Raw genomic sequence first — 23283 nt, 5'->3', positions numbered from 1 at the left:
GGAGGGGAGTCTGTGGGTCTCTGGGATGGGACTGGGGTGGGTGCCTGCCTTTCTTCCCTCCCCTTGTCCCTTCCTTCCTTCTTTTCTTCCTTTCCTTCACTTCCCTTAGTCTCTTCCTCCTTTCCTCCTTCTCTCCCATTGTCCCTTCTTTCCTTCCTTTCTTTCACCTCCTTTGTCTCTTCTTCCTTCCCTCCCTCTCCCATTGTCCCTTCCTTCCTTCTTTCCTTCACCTCCTTCTTAATCTCTTCCTCCTTCCCTCCCTCTTCCATTGTCCCTTCCTTTCTTCTTTCCTTCCTTTCCCTCCCCTCTCTCTTAGTCTCTTCCTCCTTCCCTCCCTCTCTCCCTTTGTCCCTTCCTTCCTTCCCTCTTTGTCCCTTCCTTCCTTCCCTCCCTTCCATTGTTCCTTCCTTCCTTCCCTCTCTCATTGTTCCTTACTTCCCTCCCTCTTCGTCCCTTCCTTCTTCCCCCCCTCCATGCCCAGGAAGGGACAAGGGGAGGGGGATAGGCTGCCAGCATGGCTGGGGGCTTTGCTGCCAGCAAACCTGCCTGTGCACAGGCAGAGACAGAAGAGAGCTCCACCCAGCTCACTTGCTCAGCTTTGCCGAAAGACATGCCGCTTGCTAAGTTAGCAGAAGCTCCAGGATCAGCGCTGGGCTACAGCTGATTTGCGCTTCTGCTAAATTAGCAAGTGGCTTGTTTTCTAGCGAGCAAGTTTGCTGGGCAGGAGCCAAGGATAGCAGCTACAGCTGCAGAAGTGCGGATCAGCTGTAGAGGCTTGCCCCGAGCCTGGACAAGAGGGAAGGAAGGAAGGACCGAAGGGACAAGGGGAAAGAGGGAGGGAAGGAGGGACAAAGAGGGAGGTAGGAGGAAGGAAGGAAGGAAGGAAGGAACAATGGGAGAGGGAGGGAAGGAGGAAGAGACCAAGAGGGAGGGAAGGAAAGGAAGTTCCAGCCAGCAGAGGCTTGGCAGCCCGGCTGCCGAGGAACAGAAGAGTGCAAAGCCAAGGAGAAGAAGGTGGCGGTTTCCTCCCAAAGGGGGCTCCTTTTCTCTACCCCTTCCCTGGGTTTGTGGGGAATTTCTCGTCACCAACGCTGACAGGTGCTCCTTCGAGCCCGCCACGAGCTTTCTCGCCCTCTTTGCTTCTCCCCCCTCCCCTGCTTTTGTGAGGATTGTGGCGCCCTTGGGAAGCCGATCATACTTTGAAGCTTAGGAGAAGAGGAAGAGTCCCTTCCCTCCCTCTTGTGTCAGCTGGTGCAAGTTGGGGGGTCACCAGCTGACGGGCGCAGGAGTTGGGTGCTGCGGCGGCCTCCCCTTCACTGACCTGCGTGCACGAGAAGAAGTCAAACTGGTTGCTGCACAGTGAGTCTCTGGGGAGGGCGGGGCCTTGCTCTGCGCCTGCGCTCTTCATGCAGGGCACATTTGGTAGAGTTCGTGCAGACTGCCGCCAAGCAGCATATTTTCCACAAACGAGGTGGAGTAGAGGAGGGGGAGGGAGAGAAGGCGGTTGACAAGCCCTGCCTAAGACCATCGGAAATATGTGTTTTCCAATGGTTTTAGGCGACCGCTGTGAAAGGCTCGTGCGACCCCCAAAAGGGCTGCGACCCACAGGTTGAGAACCGCTGGTCTATAGCAACTCATTCTCAATCTTTTGATGTCAGTGCTAGAAAGTGAGGTCACCCAGTGAATAAATGCAGAATAATTCAGGAGTCACAAGATTAAATGGGTTTCTTCTTACACAGTGCATGGTTAAACTGTAGCATTCACTGCTAGCAGCTGTAATGGTATCTAATTTGAGTGGTTTTTAAAGAAGATCCTAATATTACTGTTTACTACCCCCTGTATCATAGGCAACCTTCCTCAAAAGCTGACTGCTGGGTAATGACATGAAAATGTTAATATATTCTTAAGTTTTTAAAATGAGACTGGGTGTATCTTACTAATATATACCTAATCCAGATGGTGTTGGAATTAATAATAGCCATGTTTATGTTTATCATTGCAGGACTTCTATGACTTCCTTCGCTAATTTCATTGTACGGTCAGATTTGATCTATGAATTGTTTTGTTGGGTCATTTTTCTTCTCTCCAAAATAATCATTCCAAATGACCATTGGCCAGCTTGATAATTGTATATAAAATATGCAGTAAAAAATGTCAGTCAAAACTGTGTTAATGAATTATGCAATCTAGGACTCAGCCTATCTTCCATCCTGTGGCTATTGAATTATACTTCTCTCTTAGGGCATGACTTCTGTAATCTTCTCTTCTAAGTGGAGACTATGTAACATGAAGAGTGTCTATCACTGAAAATGTGGGGATTTTTTCACCACCTGCTGTTGTGTTGCAGCCTGCCAGCGGTGTCCTTCTAGCATAACTCTTCCAGAGGCTGTTCTGATTTAAAACTTAAAACTCTTTTTGTTACAGAGCTTGTGTTCAATAGCCGTTTCATCACTTTTTGCAGATCCCAAAGTACCAGTGTGGATCTGCGTTTGGAGTGTGAGATCCAGCATCACCTTTTGCCTTGTGAACATCCCCAATGCGACCATGGGAACTGGCAGTGAATAGGTGGCCTCCTGTCCCATTTGACCAGCAACAATTCCCAGGGGAGAGCTGTGGCAGTCCAGCACACCTCAGGAGAAGGTAGAGTGCTTCATCTTTTAAGTAATGTTGATAATCCATGCCTGACCAGCATTCTCCCTATGGGCTTCAGGGCATTCAGTCACCATCCCCCATGTTAGTATTAAGCAGGTCCACCTCTTCCTCTCTCCAGTTTCTCGGGTCAACTAGGAACTCTCACCTGCTGTGACTGCCTTCTCTATCAAAGCCAATATAGCACTTGTTCAGTTTCTTGGTGAAAATCTTTACACATTTTCAGCAAGAAATTTTTTATAAACTTTATGCACAAGTTGCTGCAGTCATGTTACTATTGATGTGGGATAGATATCAGAAATGGTTGGAAATTAACCATTCATAGTAAGCTTGTGTTTGATGACCATATCTGCTTCTAAATAATGAGAGGATTTTGCCCGGTGGCTTAGAATATCATCATGTCAAGAAGATTATTTGTGAAACTGAGTTGAGGTTGCAGAGCTTTGTGCCTTTCTTCTGCTGGCATTTTCTCTCTGCAGAGTGAAGGACTGACACATAGCAGAATGCTGGCAGTTATGCTGCAGAATCAGGGTATTCAAATGCACTAATTGCATTTATGGCCTAATTTGCTTCATGAGCAGCTAGACCTGACTCCACCCCACATAATATCACTTTGTTGACCTAACCTTGCCATTAAAAATTGTTGTATTCATAGCTAAGAGGTCAGCACAGATAAGTGGCCAGCCCCTAGGGTCACCCCTCTATATTTCTCTCCCCGCAATTGGCACCACAGCCCTCCTTTCCGGCACCACTGGGGCCGACGTGAGCGACCTCTACAAACCCTCCTAGCCCAGGATGAGAACTACTTGCACCCGGCTTTTTTCCAGCAGCCACAGCCACAAGTCTCTGTAGATGAGCACCCAGCGTATGTTCTGGCCACCACGCCACCACGAATGCTTCACCCAGCGGCACACACATCCCACCAGCATCCATTCATGGTGGATCTCCATGACCAGGTAAGGTGCATGTTGTGTCCTAAATACACTTAGAAACCTATGGCTGGGATATTGTCCCGCCTACCATAGAAACGTTGGCTAACATTTGGAAGAATCTGTGTTGGCCAAGGATAGTAAAACCAGGAAGAATAAACGGTTCTTATACATTGAAAAGGCAAACGTTGTGGTTGGAGATAGCCAAGGCTGAGCATCCTTTGAAAGCTTTTGCCTGTGAAAGGCTGTATAACTGAAAGTGCGAATCTGTTTAAGATAGAGCAGTTATTGGATCCAGTTTCTGACTGAAAGAAGGGCAGTGCAGGACCACGTGGGGGACATAAAACTGCTCATAAGTACAGCACATGCTGTTTAGTTGCCTGGCTGTTTTACTTGCAGATGATGAGAGAACTTGTAACGTCATAGGAAAGAGCATGCTTTTGTACGGTAACAATCTAAGCTGATTCCTTAGTAACTTCAGTTAAAAGATTCACAACTTTTGGTTGGGAAGCACTTCTGCTTGAAACCCTGAGGTGCATTTTCCTGATTTCATTTACAGAATTTCCCCTTTTTGCTGCTAGTGATGGAATACAAAAAGCAATGCAAGTTTCTGTATCGGCTATTAGGACCATTGTGAGGTCAAAATTTTCTAGCCCTTGAGATTGAATTTTTCTTCGCAAAAAGAGGAATATACAAACACTTTATAATTCTTTGGATGTTTGCCAGGTAGCCTATAATGGTACCGTATATTCCGGCATATAGGGCAACCCAGCGTATAAGACGACCCCCGAGTTCGACGCCGGGTCGCAAGACGATCAATGCCAAGTTGCAAGACGATCGACGCCGAGTTGCATGCCTAGAAAGTCGTCTTATACGCTGGAAACTTCCTTATTTCCGACGTATAAGATGATCGACGCCGAGTCGCATGCCTAGAAAGTCGTCTTATACGCCAGAAACTATTGGTATTTCCGGCGTATAAGATGATCGACGCCGAGTCGCGTGACTAGAAAGTCGTCTTATACGCCAGAAACTACCTTATTTCCGGCGTATAAGACGACTCGGCGTATAAGACGACCCCCGAGTTCGGAGGCTGTTTCAACGCTCTCAAAAGTTGTCTTATACGCCGGAATATACGGTAAGGGTGATTAAATAGTTTTTTTCCTCTCATTTTTATTACATTGTTTCATGTAATATTGTAGGGATTTAAAATGTGATGCCAGAAATCCATTTCAGGCTGAAGGCATTGTTTACACTTTTTAAAGATAAGCATCAGAACCCAGCATATTTTTTTTATAAAAGCTGAAGCAGTCAGAGTGGAGGGAGTGGACCCATAATCAGTGTCACGTGCATTCAGTATCTGAGGCATGCAGACATTATGGGAAAAGCCTTTCGGGCCTTTTAAAATCTGTGTTCTTTGAGCAGTGAATCTGCACCTATGTGACTGCTATAATTGTGGGAATGCTGTTCCTATGACAACGTGTACACAGCTGCTCCTGGAACTCTGAAACTTCCAGCAGGTCCAAGCACTTGACTTTTGACTTTCCAGCTAGGCTTCTGCCCAGTTAATCTTTCTTCTCCTTCCCTTGGTAAGACAGCATCAAATAGTCCTTGCAGATAGCAGGAGGGTAGGTCTCTTAAGAATCCATTGGTTTGCAGATATTGCTGGACTTCAGACACTTCCATGGCAGCCAACAATTATGGAAGCTGTAATCCAGCAACTGCATCTGATGAACTTTGTGCTTTTCATTTCTGCTCCGATATTCTATAGACTAAATTTCTTTCACACAAATATGTTTCTGGCCTTGCTACCAGAAATGTGTTGACTGGTACTGATTAGTCTCTTGGCTGACTGGCATCATTTTTCAGCAAGTTGGCAGCATACAGTTGTTGTACACTGGATTAGCTACATTAAATACCCAACATCAAACAATTTTTTTAAAAAATAGAGATTGTTTCTCTAGCGGCCTGAATCTCTAGGCCAATAGCATATTTTAATGCTCCAGCATAAAAACTTGTTAAACTAATGGAATAACATGGGAAAATGTTTTCAAGAAAAAGAGAAGAGTGATTCCAGGTTGTGCTGCTGTTTGCTTTTGAGCCTTGTGTGTCTGAAATATAAACCTTTCATGGGTATTGTTTATACATAAAAGGAAACCGAGTAAGCAACTATCTAAGCAATATATATGAAATAAAGTTTAAAAGTACTGCTTTCGGGAAAGGCAACAAAGCATCCTGGAGATGGATTGTTATTAGGATACTTTATGGCTGGCTCAGGAATTCTGGGAGTTGCAGTCCACGAGTCATAAAAGAGCCAAGGTTGTCTACCCCTGCTTTAGTTTGTTAAAGAATAGTGAAAATGCAGGATATACAATTTACAAATAGAGAAAAAACTGGATTGTTGTTTACCAGAGAAAGCTGGGTAGTGGTGGTTTAGACTCAGAAATATAACCATGACAATCTGGGAATATATCTCAAGAGAGTTTTTCCCATTAACAATTGCAATTTTTGGATCATGAACACTCAAATTATTTATGATTCTGTGTTGTGGTTATCTGAAACTTGTATCACCAGGTTTATATGCCTTTGATTTCTTATCCCTAATGCTTCATCTTTATTCTCTGGTGTTTGTGCTGGTTTGAAATCACTTCCTTTTATAGTTTGCATATGACTAGCACTTCCTTTTTTATTATTGCTTAGTATCAGGTCTGTTCTGTCATATATTAAAAAGATGAGTGGGGAAGTATAAAATACTTTGGATGTGATTTGATTATGCTTTATCTCACCTTCCCTTCCAGGTGCATCAGGGAGCTGTCCCTCTCTCCTACACGGTGACCACAGTAACAACACAAGGCTTCCCCATTCACGCTGGCCAGCACATACCTGGCTGCAGTGCGCAGCAGCTCCCAGCATGCTCAGTGATGTTCAGTGGACAGCACTATCCACTCTGCTGCCTCCCACCGCCTGTGAGTCCTTTGGCTTAAGAAGAGCAGGAAATAATTATGGATGAGAGGATGACCTGGTGTGAATTACCAATACTTGTTTGGACATGGGATGGGGGTTCATGACAACTATGGACTTAACCCAAATAATTAAGGGCCTGACGTATAGAAAAAGTCACATGCTTAGTCTAATTTTCATCTTGGGACACTGGCAATATGATCCGAATGGTCAAATCAGATCCCTGCCATAGTCTGATCACATTCTAGTTGCTTTGAAGTTTTCCATGACTGTTTCCTGATGCAGAGGGAGTTTGGGGTTCCTGAGGCTCTATGATGCATAGACAGATCTTGGTCACTGCTTGGTATAAGAGTACAATGCTGACCATAGATTGGGTTGCATCTATACGTCCCCTCACTGCTTGTAGATCCTGTGATGCCCTCTGGTTTTTCAAAGGAGTTGCAGGAGATGAAATGACAGAACAGGTATCCATAGCACTATTGAAAACATAAAAACAAGATATATCTGATAGAATCTGGATAAGAGTTTATAAAGGATTGATTACCTTGTGACCATAGGAGCAGCAACATGTAATTGTTTTTCTGCTCTTAGTGCATCTGCAGATAGCTAGCCAGCAGCCCTGTTCATCATGATCCAGACCATCCTAAAGGCAGGGCCACTGTGAGGAGTATTCAAGGCATCTGACAGATTAAGTTGCCAAACAAAACTTTGGTTATGTTGACTGAGGCTTGATCACGTGCTACCTGGGAAAGCTTTGAGCCTGTTAACCTGAAGAATTATACAGAGTCCTTGGAATTGTAAATTCAGTCACCTTGATATTCTATCCATGTCCTTTTGTATGGTTATGATTATCCAGGAGGTGGTGGTTAACTCATCTTTGAATGAAGGGGTGGTCTTGTTTGTATTTAAGGAACCTGTGGTTCTCCCAACCCAGCTACTCAAGAACCATTACTCGACCCAGTAATACTGAATAATTCATGTTGAGTTTCCAAGTTCCCCTTTGGGAGGAAGATTCCAACTTCACTTTTGGGAGGAAGAAAAGGTGGCTGGGGTGATAGCCACTGCCAGTAGAATTTTTTCTCAAATTCATTTTGTGCACCAGTTGTGCCTGCTCCTGGAATGGGAGGTTCTGCTCAGTCAGTTGGGTCTTAGTCACTTCCCATTGGATAATTGCAAAACACTCTACATCTGTAGAGTGAAGAGCACATAGAAGCTGCAGCTAGTCCAGAATTTGGCTCTGCAGGTAGCTATGTGCATGCCTTGGTACCACCATGATACACCATTACTTCATCATTACTTTGTGAACTGTACTGGCTTCTGGGTGCAAATCAAGATGTTGGTCATGACCTTCATGGATAGAACTGGATTTTGAGGATGTCTGTTCCTAATTTTCTCTGTGGAATCCAGTTAAACCAACTAAAGAAATCAAGCAAAGCCTTCCAAGACATCTTAAATAAGCAAAAGATCAAGTAGCCCCAAAAGAAAAAAAAACCAAGAGGCATATATAATATACAGTGTAAGATGAGCTCCTTTAGCAGATAGCTCTTTCAGCTAGCCTCCTGAAAGAAGAAGGAGTCATCATGGCAGGAAGCAGCAGCTTGCAATCTTCCCCTCTGGCTTCCCCATTTACTTTCTGGGGAAATCAGCAGAGAAGATCGCAAATGATATTCATACGATTGTGGGGTACTTGGCAACCAACTGTAAGTGTGAACAGGTTGCCAAGCACTCAGATTGTGAAGATGTGATTATGTGGGGGGATTGGGGCAACATTTTGCAACAGTCATGAACCACCAAGGCTACTATAATTCCACACTGTTGTTAAAAGAATGGTTGTAAGTCAGGGGCTACCTATAGAAAAAAGCTAAAGAGGAACCAAAAAGACCAGGACATGCCTTTCCAGCAACTAGCACCCAGGTAAGCAGGGACTAACATCAGAGAAATAAGCACAGAACAATAATCAAGGAACTCCAAAAAGAAAACAACACCCCCATCAAACTGACAAGACAAGCTACTGTACATAAAACCTGGAAGAAATGCCATGCTTGCATTGATGATGTTACCTAGTTGTGTAATGAATCATCTGCAAGCAAGCAGTCAGACTCGGAGTGTATCAAGAACTCCACAGTTCAACTCTGAGTTACATATATATTCTGTTCTATTGGAGAGAATAAATAACTCGATTTCCATTTAAAGGCCTTTAGGCCCTTGCTGGTCTTTGGAGATGGAATTTTGCTGCCAAATGGATTCTTCCCTTTTTATTGCCAGGCTGAGGTCAGTTGTTTTTCAGGTAGACATGTTGATCCTAAATGCACTGAAAGTAGTTTTCTTTTGAAGACACTGTCTTTCTGTTTTCATCTTATAGCTGATCCAGGCCTGTGCCATGCAGCAACTCCATGTCTCTTATCAAACATTCCCACCACTCATTTCCAGTGATCATTATATCCTGCACCCTCCACCACCTGTGCCACCACACCAGCCTCCACATATGACAGCCCTCGGCCAATTTGTCCCTCTCCAGCCACAACATCCTCGCATGGTAAGTTTCTCGAGATGGCATAAATTTGATCAGAAGTATTTGTACTCTATTTCCCTACTCTGGCATCTATTGTTGTGCAGAAACTTGTAAGCATACCATCTACTGATTTCCTAAAATCTTGGAATGACTCTTCAAAGGAAGTATCTTGTAGCATACAAGAAGAAGCTTGCACATGGTCACTTACATCATAGTCATTTGTTGTCTAAAGGACTGCAGAGTCCTTGACATGGGGCTGGCTACTCTTTAAAACCAAAAGTTGAAATTGTTTCAGAATGCAGAAGCACAAATAATTATGGAAACACCTCAGTGTACCCAAACCACAGCATGCTTTGAAAATTACACCGACTCCCTAAGAGCTTTTTGATGCAATTCAATGTGTTGTTATCTGTAAAGCTCTTTGTGGCACAAGGCAGGGATACTTGGGGAACTGCCTGGCTCCAGTTGCCTTTGCTTACCTGCGAGATCTAGCAGAGTGGAAATGCTTTGGGTCCCTTCCACGAAATAGTGTTGCTACTGGGGTCCAGCATTGTGTCTTTAGTTTTTGCACTTCTGGAACATCAGAAGCTTTAATGGCCTCTGCCTTTATGTACTCCCACAAGACCCTAAAAGCCTGGTTCTTCCCCCCAAGCCTTGGACCAGACATAGGATCAGCCTATGTATTGTTAGACCATTGAATAAGATATGTGCTCCTTAGCTTCTTTCTTCTGTTCTTATTGTTATTAATGATACTGTATTTTATGGTCCAGTTTTATTATTATTTTCATATTACGTTTTAATAATTAATTCCTTTGAAATGTAAATTGCCCAGAATCCCTCGTGTATTGGATGGCCGTATAAATCTAGAGGGGGGGGGGAGAAGAGAGAGAGAAAGAGAAAGAATGAAAGGAAAGAGAGAAAGAAAGAAAGAAAGAAAGAAAGAAAGAAAGAAAGAAAGAAAGAAAGAAAGAAGAAAAAGAAAGAAAGAACGAGAGAGAAACTTGAAGCAAAGCATGAAGAAAATGTGAGATGATTGGAGCAGTGAGTAGCCATACTTTGGTTAATTAGAAAGATGAAAAAGACACTAGAAGCTCACAGAATAAGCCTTCTTCCCTAAGGAAGATAATCAAAGGAGTCGGCCAAGAATAAAAAGAAGATTTAGAAGGTATTTTTCATCCTGCAACTCAGAAGCGGCTTTCAGATCTTAACTGCAGAAAGAAGCTGTGAGCCTTCAGGGAAGAAAGCAGGTCCTATGGAATACAGTGGTCAATCCTTACAGAACAGACAAGGTGCAGTTTGGTCCTTTTTTGCTACCTTTTTCCTGCAGATAACACGGAAGGCATAAAAGAATCAGCTGTTTTTGGCTCGTTACTTGTGACCATTGGGTAAAATTTAGTTGAGCAAGGGGGGAGTAGGAAAAATGGAGGGGGGGGATCAAGACCTGCTCCCTCTCATTCCAGAGTACAGCACATGGAATAATAGATTTACATTACAAGAAAATCCATTCCACTTGAATTTTAGGAAAAGGTTCCTGAGTAGAGAGTTAGACTTGGTGGCTTAAATGGCTTCTTCCCTGATTTTATATATTAGTTCAACAAATTAATCTTGTGTAGGTAGAGTAAATGGTAAATTATCTTATTGATGGTATGCAAGAGCTAGCACCATTGTCATCTTTTGGTTCCAGTTCTAGTTGCTTCTCGCTCTTCAGACATATTGGGGAGCAGTTGCCAATGCAGAATGTATGTTCTCTTCCCACAGCCACTTCAGAGGATAGAAAACGAGGTGGAGCTTCGGGGTGAACAGCACTCAATGGGGGGCTTCTCATATTCTCCTTCCCATCATACTCCTGCCTTGTCTCCCTCTGTACCATTGTATCTTCCACACACACACGACCCACTTCACCCAGAACTGTCGTTTGGAGTGGTAAGTGCCATGCTAAAGAAAAAGCTGTTCTTTGTGGCCTCTGAGCCAGATAGAAGAGGATGTCTTAAAAAAAAAACAACCACCCCTTTTGTTTGTCCACCAAGAGCCATCATAGAAGGATTTAGAAGATGCAGATGGATAGGCAGATCTAAGGGAGGCTCAGCTTTAGACCTGAAAGTATTTCCCCTTGTCAGAATAAAGTCGGGGCTAGAAAAGGCAGTTGATGCAATAGAGCAGGGGAGTCAAACTCAATTTCATTGAGGGCCACATCAGCATTGTGGTTGCTCTTGGGGGGGCTGGGGGGCGTGGCTGACTGGGTGGGCGTTGTTGTGATTCCGTGCCAGCCTGTGTTCCCAACAGCTGAGTCTGGGGAATCTGAGGAGGAGGTGGAGGAGGCATTTGAAGGGCCATCAGGGTCAGAGGGAGGCTCTGATGAATTACAAGACTTACGGTTTGATGAAGAGCCTGGGCCCTCCAGTCGTGTTCCTGATGAAGCTCAGCTGTGTGGGGAGAATGAGTCAGACTTGGAGGACTAACACCTGATGGACATGATGATTGATGCTTGTAGACGCCGGCAATTAGTGAGAGCCGATCAGCAGCAGTCAATACGACAACTCCAGGGGAAGAGGAGAAGGCACTGAGAGGCAACACCTTGAGACTGCTGTATAAAAAGGGAAGGTGTGGGCAGTGCTGGTTGCTGAAGGCAACCGTTGCAAAGTACTTCATGGGATCATGTTCTGTTCGTCTTGCCGGTGACTACTTTTCTGTTTGCATCGTGTTTCCTGTGGATAATTTCCTCCATTTGGATTGTGTTTTGCTGCTTTTGTTTCTGGACAATTTGGCAGGTTGGTTACTCATATTAAAAGGAGATTGTTTTGTTTTGAGTCTCCAGCCTATTTTCTCAACAGGGGTTTGGTCCTTGTGCCTTTAACAAGGATGGCTATAGGCTGGGATAGAACAGGCATGGCCAGCTCAACATCACATGGGGGCACCTATGGGGGCCGGACGAGGCTGTGGGGATCTGGGGGTCTTGGGTGGAGGGGGGTGAGACCCTTCTCGTTTTCTGGAGTCGGGTGTGTGTGGCAGGGGGCTCATCCTTCTTGTGCAGCGGAGCTGGAAGACAAAGTTGGATGGCAAGGGCCATGGTGTGTCAGTGATGTCCATCTTTGCTTTCCCGCGCCTGCTTCGGCTAGGATGGAACTGGCAGCCCGGCGCATCCAGCAGGCCTGATCACATGCCTTCTCCCCGGGCACCTCTGCATCTGCCTACCACTTGGTTGGCCGGCCCAGCAGCTGTAGCACTTGGACCCACCTGCGCTGCGCGAGTTGTGAGATCCTGGGATGCGTGGGCCAATGGGTGGCCAAGGGACTGGCAGGTTGGAGCTGCTGCTGGGCACCTCCTCCCCCTTCCCCCACGTGCGCTGCCTCCTGTGCACACGCCTAAGGGGGGCTTGTGTTTGACATGTCTGCAGTAGCGATTATAATTTATAGAAATAGGTGAACCCATTGAGAACCTTAGATGCAGGTAGTCTTCGACTTACAACAAGTTCGTTAATGACCATTCAAAGTTACGACACTGAAAAATGTGACTTGCGACCGTTTTTCACAGTTACGACCTTTACAGCCTCCCCATGATCATGTGATCAAAATTCAGATGCTTGGCAACTGGTTCATATTTATGACCATTGCTGTGTCCCGAGGACATGTGATCCCCTTTTGGGATCCTCTGACAAGCAAAGTTAATGGGGAAGCAGATTCAATTAACCACCGGGTTACTAACTTACCAACTGCAGTGATTCACTTAATAACAGAAATGTTGGGCTCAATTGTGGTCGTAAGTCGAGGACTATCTGAATTCAATAAAGGCCCATTCGTTCCTATGTTAACCAAGTGCCTGTGTTATCTTCGATCAGTCTTATGTTCCACCGTTATACTATAAAACATAAATGGGGGGGGGGGAAGGATAATAGAGGAAAAGGCACTCGTTCCCTTCAAGAGGGTGTGTGACAGGCGTCCCAGGGGATGGGCCCGTATCCTTTCTTACCGGAAGTCCTTGGGCTACATTCAGCATTGCCATTGCCGCTGGTCATGCAGTGCAATGTCGCGTGACTGCATCACAGAGCAACAGCAGTCACACCTATAATGGCAGTCTGGGTTGTGCCATCATAACCCCAAGACACGTGGGCATTGTTAGGTGAAAATCCGTGGGAGATGAAGGTAAGGAGTGTGAGGATGCTACAGGAGGGAAAAGGAAGGCCGGGGGGAGGCCATGCATGAACACAGGAAAGCTGGATGGCGCATCAGGGTGCAAACATAGGAAGGTGGCTGGCATTTACCAGAGCTACTTGTGACTTTCTTTACTGAATTCCCCATTGACTTTTCTTGTGAGAGGCCGACAGGAAAGGTCACAGAAAGTGATTCTGTGCCATGGGGATACTGTGGCACCCAGAACTTTGAGGACTGGTCACTTGTTATCTTTTGCCCCTCTCCTTTTAGCTTGTAATTTCCTAAGATTGCATAGATTTATAATATTGTAATGTTTTAGATATGACAGAGGTAGCCAACTAAGATTCCAGTGACAGAGAATGTGGTTTCTAATGGTTTGCATAACTTCCTTCTGTTCTCTGTTACTAGGACAACAGGAATAAATGATGCAACATAGTAAAAGAGCAGAACATGGTTGTTTTTTCTGATTTGCATAACAAATCATGCTAAAGGACCCAGCTTTTCTTTGTGCAAACTTTTGCTTGGATAGAATATGTTAATTCTTTTTTTCACTGTGGCATGGAGTGTATGCAGAGTTTATGGATTAGACAACATTGACGAAGCTTGTGATGTTCCCACAGCCATATCCTCACATGATGCCCCGGCGGCTGAATTCCCAGCGATACAGATTACAGCAACCGCTGCCTCCCCCGCCGCCACCTCCCCCGCCATACTACCCAAACTTCCTGCCATACTTTCTGTGAGTATCTGTGATAACAGTGAGGAGAACCCCAAGTTGAATATTCTCCTTCATTGGAATAAGTGTGCAGAATTAAAAGCTCTGCTTTCCCTAATAGCCACTCTGGGGAGTATGGACCATCATCTTTCCCCAGCAATATCCTCCATCAATTTTGGTGTGCATGTTATTTCCATGTCTTTTCACTGCTATTTATTTTTTTAAAAATTGCAGTTCAATGCTTCCTGTATCGCCAACAGCTGTGGGGCCCACAATAAGTTTGGACTTGGATGTGGATGATGTAGAGATGGAAAACTATGAGGTAGGCTTGTTTCTCTATGTTATTTGTTAGAATGGAGAAGGGCTCTTGGACAGAAAGATTTGGATGGTGGGGGGGGGGGTTTACAACAGACTAACAAGGATGTTAACTGCTGAAGGACTGGGAAGGACAACATGCTTTTCCATCAGGAGTGGAAGAATTATGAACTCCTATCTGTTCTGGTACTCAGATTTCTTTAATTGTGACTTTTAATACTTGCTGCTGGTGGCAGAAGTATGTGTGGAACAAATTCTGGCTGATAGATCTTGAGTTGTATTATTAGATCCAAGAAACTTCATGTCTGTCAGCTCTGCCCTCGAGTCCAGAGCTGAGAGAAGACAGCTGAGATTATACTTAAGGAGTGGCAGTAGTCGGAGAACGCAATTGTACAGCAGATACTGTTCCTTTGTGGGGCCATTTCTTATGGCAGAGGAATACAATTCTGATGGAAGGGCCACTTAATGTTTATATGGCATTTTGGACTAAGGGTGACATTTTAAAAGTGGCCAAAGCCAGACAAAGATGCAAATGATAAAGCTAACTAAGGTGGATGGATAATCAGAATAAAAATGAGTTGTCAGGAAAGATGAATGTTTCCAGAGAGTTAGACTTCGGTAAAAGACAATTCATTGTCTTTTATTTCTTCAAAGTTTTGATGGTGAAAGATTCATCTCTCTGCCTTTCCTGAAGTTATAGACCGCATTGCTTATAAAGGATTAAAGGGGTATTCTCAGCAGTGGAATCACTTGCTTTGTATTCCTTTCTTTCATTTTGTTTTCTATCAGGCATTACTGAATTTAGCTGAAAGATTAGGGGAGGCCAAGCCACGAGGACTCACCAAAGCAGATATTGAGCACCTTCCATCCTACCGCTTTAACCCAGAGAGCCATCAGTCCGAGCAAACCTTGTAAGTTCTCGAAGCTGCTTTACTGTGAAGTATTTCTGAATGCCGTGCCTTCAGGCTGTCCCGCAATCTCACTGGTTGGATTTTTCACCCTTCCCAGGTGTGTGGTGTGCTTCAGTGACTTTGAAATCAGGCAGCTGCTGCGAGTTCTGCCCTGCAACCACGAATTCCATGCTAAGTGCATCGACAAATGGTTAAAGGTAACATTCACTGGTTTGATTGAAACTTTATTAATCAGTCACCAATAAAAGTTATTTAGGTACTACCTGTCTTTAGTAGGTCCAGTTGGTTTCTAAAATGACTGTAAAGGAAAAGGCTTCCCTGGTTTCACAACATAGATACATCCATGTCATTTTTCTGACAGGCATAGGATAGTGGTTCCTTTAATCCAGCTACTTCCACTTTCTAGAATGAGAATATTATCTAACAACTGATTATTTATAAGACATTGTAAATTAGTAGTCTCAGCTAATTTTTACTGGTATCCAAACATGGGACAGGGGAGCAAAGCATGGGTAGATAATATGAAAAAATTATCCAGGATGAGGACAATAATCTCTTTGATATTGTTGCCAATAAAAGTACACAGACATATCCATGCAGTCAACGGAAGAATTCTGCAGTAATGCTAATTTTGCATGTGAGAAAGAGACAGTTGGGGATAAGTTTTAAAGCAGTTAGGTGAGCCTTTAACTGTTCCAGTGCAGGCAATTCATTCTCATTCCAATGCGTTGCAAAGCACCTCTTGAATGCTTTGCACAGCCTCATTGCACATTATTTGACAAACTTATTTTTTTCTGAGGAACCTAATTCTTTTGATAGCTTCATTACGTGACTATGACTTCTAGAATTATATGAAAAAGAGAAATATTCCATCGAAGTGTTTTCACAGCATGAATGACTTCTTAAATCTCTATAGAGTTCACCTTTTATTGTCATTTTTCCTTCATTAATAAAAACTCCAAATCCTTTCACCTTTCTTGCTCTCATTCTCATTTTTCTCGTCCGTGATTCCCTTTCACAGAGTAAGTGACTAACACTATGCAGATTGCTCTGAATGCAATAATTTGAGAACTTAAATAGGAAAAATTTATTCTAGCTCCTCATTGATTACCGCTGTTGCAGTTGCCCCCGTGGTCATTTGTTCAAAATTTGGGTGTTTGCAGCCTATTTGTATTTATGACCACAGCATTCGCTCCATCTGCCCACCCTTTCCCCCACCCCCACCTCTGCCCTTCGGCTGCCTTGCACACTGCCACTGTGACCTACTTCTGCAAACCCCAACTGAGTTTCGCCTTCACCTCCCTCCTGTTGCTGATGAGGTGCACCCAACCAACGGCAATGCAGCTGCTGACTCCTGGCAAGACCTTGCGCTTGTGCAGGATGGCCTGAAGGGCAAAGGGTGGGAGGGAGATAGGCGAGTGGCGAAAGTTGAAGGAGAGACAAGTATGGTGTGGAAACAGCATCATCTGCCGAAGGGAATTTGCCAGGGACAGCCAGGGAGCATACAGCAGGTCAGAACTGGAAGTCTGTATAGGGTAGAAGAAGCATGTGGTCCTCACCTAATAACAGTACAATCCTCATCTCATGACCTCAACTAGAAATACCGGAGCTGCCATTGCTAAGTGGTGCAGTCACATGATGTTTCACAACCACTTTGCTTAGCAACAGAAATTCTGGTCCCAGATAGGGTCAATGACTATCTGCACATACAGTACATATTCTTTGAGTACCAGTACCAGTTGGAAGAATGAATTGAATTCATCCATTGTAGACTGAATATTTTGATGAACGCTATTGGGTTACTTATTGAATTGCTTGGACTTATGACTTTCCCTTCAGAAGGGACGTGACTACATTTCAGCTTAGTAATTCTGAAATCGGCAGCCCTCAAAGCAGAGAAGTCCTTTTAGTGGAATTGCTGGGAATTCTCCAATAGGTGAGGTTGGCCAAAAGGCCATATCCGAAGTCATGCTTTCATTCATCGTTGCAGGCAAACCGCACATGCCCCATCTGCCGAGCAGATGCTTCAGAAGTGCATCGGGAGGCCGAATGAGGTTCATCAATGCACTGCTGCACAAATTTACTCCAGGATACGGACCTTGGACCAGAGGCATGGGCCAGCCTGTATGCTTAGCCTCTGGGGCCTCTCCTGGGATGCGGTGAGAATATAAGCAATGTATGACACTCCCTCCCCCTCACCCCATGGCATGGACTGGGCCTGGTGGTTGAGCCAGCTCTGCGGTGTCATGCTTTGTAGGGGGAGGCATCCCCACGTGCTCTGCACTCCAAAGACTCGCCATCCTTGCACCATTGTTTTCCAGGTGTTTGCATTCCTTCTTGATTTGGGGTTTTCCTTTCCTATTTGGTTTCATGGCTGTCTGACCTAGATTTTTATCCGAATTCATTCCTTTCTGGCAGAGCCAGATTTGGGGGCCTTGAAAGCAGAACAGCTCCAAGGGAGAGGGGAAGAAGTGCCTGCTTCAACCCCACCACCTGCTTGCCTAGAGTACAGTGTTGCAAGATAGTAGCGGGAGAGTATGTTGGTTGCAACACTGATGTAAGCCACTTGAGGCCTTGCCAAAAAAAAACATCTGTGGCTGTCTCCACGCTAATCATGGCCCAGGACCACCCTGTGTTTTTCCCTACACATGCACAGAATAGTCCCACCAGCATCTCAGACTCTCCCTCCCCTTGCATGCCTGCAATGTTGGGTGGAGTTCAGGGTTGTTCTCACAAATTGCACAGTGAGGTAAAGAAAAATGGGCCTAAACTTAAGTCCAGCAATATTCTGCTGCAAGGCAGTTTTGGGGGAAAGACCCATTTCCCCCCAGAAAGCTCGAAAGAGAGGAGGAGTATGCAAGTGAAAATCCCTACAATAAAACAGCCGGCTCTGTTTATTACATACTTAATGAAATGAAGGCTTGTGGCTTGTGTTTTGAGATATAGAATCATGTAATAATTGATGTGTCTTCCTTTTATTTTCCCTTTGCACACTCGGACCCCTTTGGGTTGGTATTTCTTCTCAGCACCCATCTCCAGAAAGCGCCGCTCCTCCATCCAGTTTTTGAGCATCCCGGCAGACTGCCTGCATACGCTCTCTCTCCCTAGTGTAGGGGAGGGTGAGATGCTCAGCAGACTGAGGCAAAAGCCTTCAACTACCCTTCCTCAGTAGTCTGTCCTGACTCCAGGCTAAGCCCTGAGAGCTGTTGGGCAGCTCCGGAGGACTCGGTGGTAGGATCCTGAGCGGAGAGAGAGAGAGCAGGCAGGAATTATTTATCTTATTATTTACCCTTGCACTAGCTGTTACGGAGGAAGCCTTTCTGGTGATCGTTCCTCCCTCCACGAGGCTGTATGCAGTGCTGCATCAGCTTTTGTAGGGCCAAGTAGGCCTTTTCATCCTATCTTTTTTCAATTTCGTCCCTTCAGCAACCTCCCTTCCCCCCCCCCCCAATCCTTCCTCTTCACATTTGGTCTACTGATGCTCATCCTGATGAGTTTTTCTGTATGGCCTGATGCTTGTGCGCTCGGTCAGGAACTATGGCCGATTTGGCCATGACACTCAAAGTTGTGTGCCTTCTTGTGTCTGCGCGCACACACGCACACACACACACACACACACCCCTACCTAAAACACCTGCTGATTTGAAGCAAGAAAGCAACCAACCTGCCACCCTGTTACAGAAACCTGTTATCGTAAAAGTAATAAATTTTAAAAAATTGTTTTGCATGATTATACCATGGAATAAGAGAGAAGCCCTCGCCATTTAGTTGGTTTGTGTCTGAAGCCTGGAAGAATCAGAGAAGATGATAAAAATCTAATGTAAATGTTCACAAATTATGCATGCATGTTATGACCAGCTTGGAACTTGGTATTGGCTATCTCTCTAGCCAGCTGTGGGGTGATGGGGTGGGTGGGAATGAGGGGGTTCTTTGTGCTCAGCTGATTACTGCCATGCACTGTACTGCACATGTCCGCAACGCCTCACAAGGACCGTTAACGCTTTTCAGGGCATTTCTCTCTCCCCTCCTTCCCCTCCAAATTAGAGATTGATTTGAAACCAGGCTGGGTTAGGAGGCAGCATAGTTTTAGTAGAGAGCCAGATTGGTGTAGTGGTTAAGGCATCTAGCTGGAAACTGGGAGACCGTGAGTTCTAGTCCTGCTTTATATACAATGCCAGGTTGGTGATCTTGGGCCAGTCATACTCCTTAGCCCAAGGAAAGAGGCAGTGGCAAACAACTTCTGAAATCTCACCAAGAAAGCTGGAGGGCCTTGTCCAGCCATTCTTCCGGAGTCCACACTGACTTAAAGATGTGCACACATACACACACACACAAAGAGTTTAGTGGACTTAATTTGAGATAGAGTTGCAAACTTAGAGAAAAGATCTCTTGTGCGTTAATAGCTGCCTTGAAAGGAGGACTCTGGCAGGGTCACTTTCTCCTTCATGGTGCTGCAGAAGTAGGAGAAAAGGGACCTACTGACCACTCATTCTCCTCCTCCCTTCCTTCCTTGCCTGGTTTGTCTTGTCCTGTGTCAACTAGTAATGCTCCAGGATAAGTCTGGCAGTGTCTTAATTGGTCTCTGCCTGCCCAAGGTGATGTAATTTGTGCTATCCTTGAGTTTGATGGCAGCTTCTGGCCTCCCTCAGTGATACTCTTCCAAATAGTAGACTCAGACTGATAGTTAAATCTCAGCCCTTTCCCTTCAAAATGGGAGCAACAAATAGGAACAGGGACTGCAAGGGATCCAAAGACCAAGGCCAGGAAGCATCCACTGAGCCTTTCTAGAGAAGAGAAGTGCGCTATCTTCCTTGTGCTCTGACATCCAATTGTTCTTGGTAAGAGGGTCTGATGAATTTATGGAATAGCTAAGCACGGCTCTACTTAAGAGCCATACGGATGCAAGGGAACAGTGACAAGAGAACAGGTTTAGGCAGTGTGATTTCCCACAAGTCTGAGAGGGGGCTCCATCAGCCAAGAGCAGGGATGGGTTAGTTATGGGAAGAGCAGCTTCTATGTCCACTTTGATCATGGATGGTGACTGGAGGGACATGGCTCTGATGCCATGTAGTTGTCAATTTGTTTCTGAACATGCCAGCTCTCAGCAATAGTTACTTCTAATTAGGGGGAAAAAACTTGGGGATGTGTCTGAGGCCAATTGGCCTTTTGCCACTCATTCCGATAGCCATGTCTGATGAAGTGACCAGCTTCTTCCCCAGCAGTTGTTGAGATTCTTCCCTCAGGAGAGGCGATTCTCAGGGTGCAAGGAGGAGGAAAATGAGAGGGACGCTTGCAAGCTGTGTTTTGTGGCTCTTTTTGTCCTAAGTGACAGTAGTAGTGCTTAATAATGCAGTTCGTCCCTGACTTGCAACCATTTGTTTAATGACCGTTTGAAATTAACTATGAAGCTGAAAAATGGGACTTTATGACAGGTCCTCATGTTCAATGACTGTTGTGGTACCCCAGCAGTCATTAAGCACGATTTATTTGCTTGGTAACCAGCGTGTGTTTACGATGGTTGTAGTGTCCTGGGGTCACTTGCAACCTTCCCAGCGGGCTTCTGACAAGCAAAGTCAATGGAGATAGCCAGAGACACTTAATGACAATGGCAAAAAAGGTTGTAAAAGTAGGTGTGACTCAACGACCTCATTGTTTAACAATGGAAGTTCAACCTCAATTATGGTCGCAAGTCAGAGGCCACCTACAAAGGTCCTCAGACCTTTAGTTCCTGCAAAGACACATCAAGGCAGGATGGATAGACTGGCATTCCTTTATTTGAAAGTAGCAGCGGGCGTGCAGATTGATCAATGAATTAGAAGTTTTGGGCAGGTCCCAGTTTTCCTTCTTGAATAACAATCAATGGTTTCCATTTATTAAGATCAATGCTACTTTTTAGATCTCTTTCTCCTCCTGCTCCACTCACCCCACTTACGTTTAGGGGAGATGCAAGTTACGGTACATCCGCTCTTGGATATCCCCCAATAAAGAATTTCCTCTTTCCCCTCCTCCTTTTCAGAGGGGGGGAAGACTAGCTGCAGTGGGACATCTAAGCCAGGTCTTGGCCCGGGTACATGCAAACACCAAGGAACGGGCCACTTGCCATCCTCTCCAACTGCACAGACACCAGCAGCTTCTCCTCCCCAGTCCTCCCGTGATGTGTCACACTCCCTCTCTTCTGCCATGTCGAGCCAGTGCCTTGTGTCAGACCCACCTCTTCCCCAGCCTTTCCCCCTTGTTTCACAGCTTTTGAAGGGAGAGAGAGGGAACCAACCCCTTATTCCATGTGATACAAATAACCAAAGGTCTTTACTGTATATATTAAAAAGTTGAAACAAACAAACAAACACGGGAGGTGTTTCTATATTTATAGCCAATCAGAATAGTGCCGATGCCCATCTCTTTCAGTGTCTCTTCTCCTTCCCCCGCCATCTTTGCAGAAAGGTTATTTGGAGGTGGGGAGGGAAGGAAAGCCTTACGGTTCTTCTGATGGTGACTCGAAAGCTCACAGCTCGTGTGCTGCAGAATTTATTCCAAGGAGCAGCTAAAAGTTATCATGAAAAAAACAAAAAAAATATTAAAACATTTATTTAGGATGTTTGTGATTGCTGATTGCGCTGTAGATGCCACTGTTTACCAATGATTTCCTGTGGTGGGATAGTGGGCTGTTTACTGTTCTTTTATACCAGTCCCGTGCCCTCCAGAAGGATAGCTCAGCTTCACCCTACAAGGAGAGGGGCCTCCCTGTAGGGCACCAGGGCATTTGTTCTGTGTTAGAAAGTTTATATATATATATTTATATATATATATATATTATAAATATATATATATAATTTTTTTTGCTCTGTTACTTGCACATTTACAGTTACCTCATTTTTCCCATGTATGTATTTGGAAAAAAAAAAGGCTAATATATAGAGAAGAAAAAAATATCTTAAATCTCTAAAGTGTTTGTTTTGTTTTATTCCATTCCATTGGAATCATATTGGTTTGTAGCATTTAACATAACTAGTATGTTGTATTATATATGTGTATTATACTGATTGAAATTTTTAACAGATTTGTACTTTTTTTAAAATGAAAGTTGCTAGTTCTGCTTGACCAAGTAGTGCAATCATTATTTTTTTTAATGTTGTGGCTGATTTTGAGAGGGATATTCACTAATAAATGTATGATGTATACCAAAGAGGGCAGAATGGGCTCTTCTTTTGGCAAAGGCAACGCTATCAGAAAGGCATGTTTCCCCCACATACTGTACAAACACACACTCTTAAATTGATTAGAATATCTTTGGCTTATCCAAAGAGCTAAGAATGAATAACCTTACAATAATCTGAACATGAAGCTCATATAATTGAGAAAGATTTTTAATAGTGATTGTGGATACAGTAATTACGAATCATATAACTAACTTAAAGGATTGTGAAATAATCACAGAGATAACCAAGTTCTTAAAATTGTTGATTAAAAATTAGTGAATTCCGTATAACCATGAATGGCTCCATAACAAATTATCTCTGCCATGTGAAGATCAGGGGTGGGGTGGGGGAAGATACTGTGAAATGATTGTCCTCATAAAATTAATTGAGATCCAGTCTTTCAAATGATGGATCAGTAAAATTAGAGCATGAGCAACATCTGCCTATAATTTTAAAAAACTAGCACACAGTTGGAGAAGTAATGAAGTTCCAGCAGCTATTTGGCAGAGGAAATATTAGTATACTTTATGCAAACACCTTCAGACACAGTTTTCAGTGCTGTTTGAAGCAGTTCATTCTTTTAAAAATGAGCAAAATATATCTCACAGCTCAAACAACAGTAGATATTTATTTATGGGATCTCTTTGGATTGTTAAATATCAGGGTTAGATTTTGGAAAGTAACATACATACTAAAAAGAATACAAAAAAAAAGCATCTTTGAACAAATTCAGGGAGCTTTAACTAAGATTTAAGTATCCATTTGACTGCAACACTTGCTTTCCTCCCTGGTCCAGTCAGTTTCAGTGCACCTGCTACCTATCCTGAACTTTAGAGTAAAACTGGAAATAATTAGTAATATCAATATTAGAATCTATCTTTCAGAGTTTTTAGAAGAGATGGATGGATGGATGGATAGATAGATAGATAGACAGACAGATAGACAGATAG

At 44.2% G+C, this 23283-nt stretch overlaps 1 protein-coding gene across 5 annotated transcripts in view; it reads left to right on the top strand.

Moving 5' to 3' along the window:
- RNF44 (ring finger protein 44) overlaps positions 1-22322 on the top strand; it is a 78539-nt gene extending 56217 nt beyond the window's left edge. For 3 of the 5 annotated variants that reach the window (XM_039356736.1, XM_039356737.1, XM_039356738.1), the window contains 10 exons: positions 2462-2640; positions 3383-3605; positions 6374-6541; positions 8899-9072; positions 10807-10971; positions 13817-13935; positions 14146-14233; positions 15016-15137; positions 15235-15334; positions 17128-22322. In XM_039356736.1, coding sequence (XP_039212670.1) covers positions 2537-2640; positions 3383-3605; positions 6374-6541; positions 8899-9072; positions 10807-10971; positions 13817-13935; positions 14146-14233; positions 15016-15137; positions 15235-15334; positions 17128-17190 — 1326 coding nt within the window. In that variant the 5' untranslated portion in view covers positions 2462-2536 and the 3' untranslated portion in view covers positions 17191-22322. Of the gene's footprint in view, positions 1-2461; positions 2641-3382; positions 3606-6373; positions 6542-8898; positions 9073-10806; positions 10972-13816; positions 13936-14145; positions 14234-15015; positions 15138-15234; positions 15335-17127 lie in introns of those variants that run through there. The other 2 variants (XM_039356741.1, XM_039356739.1) reach the window with 2 other exon arrangements.
- Positions 22323-23283: the final 961 nt, after the last annotated feature.

The sequence above is a fragment of the Crotalus tigris genome, unplaced genomic scaffold, assembly GCF_016545835.1.
Source record: "Crotalus tigris isolate CLP2741 ecotype Arizona unplaced genomic scaffold, ASM1654583v1 scf7180000018829.1913635, whole genome shotgun sequence".
Taxonomy (NCBI): Eukaryota; Metazoa; Chordata; class Lepidosauria; order Squamata; family Viperidae; genus Crotalus; species Crotalus tigris.
The sequence above is the reverse complement of the archived record's forward strand: the minus strand, read 5'-3'. Positions and strand labels throughout refer to the sequence as shown.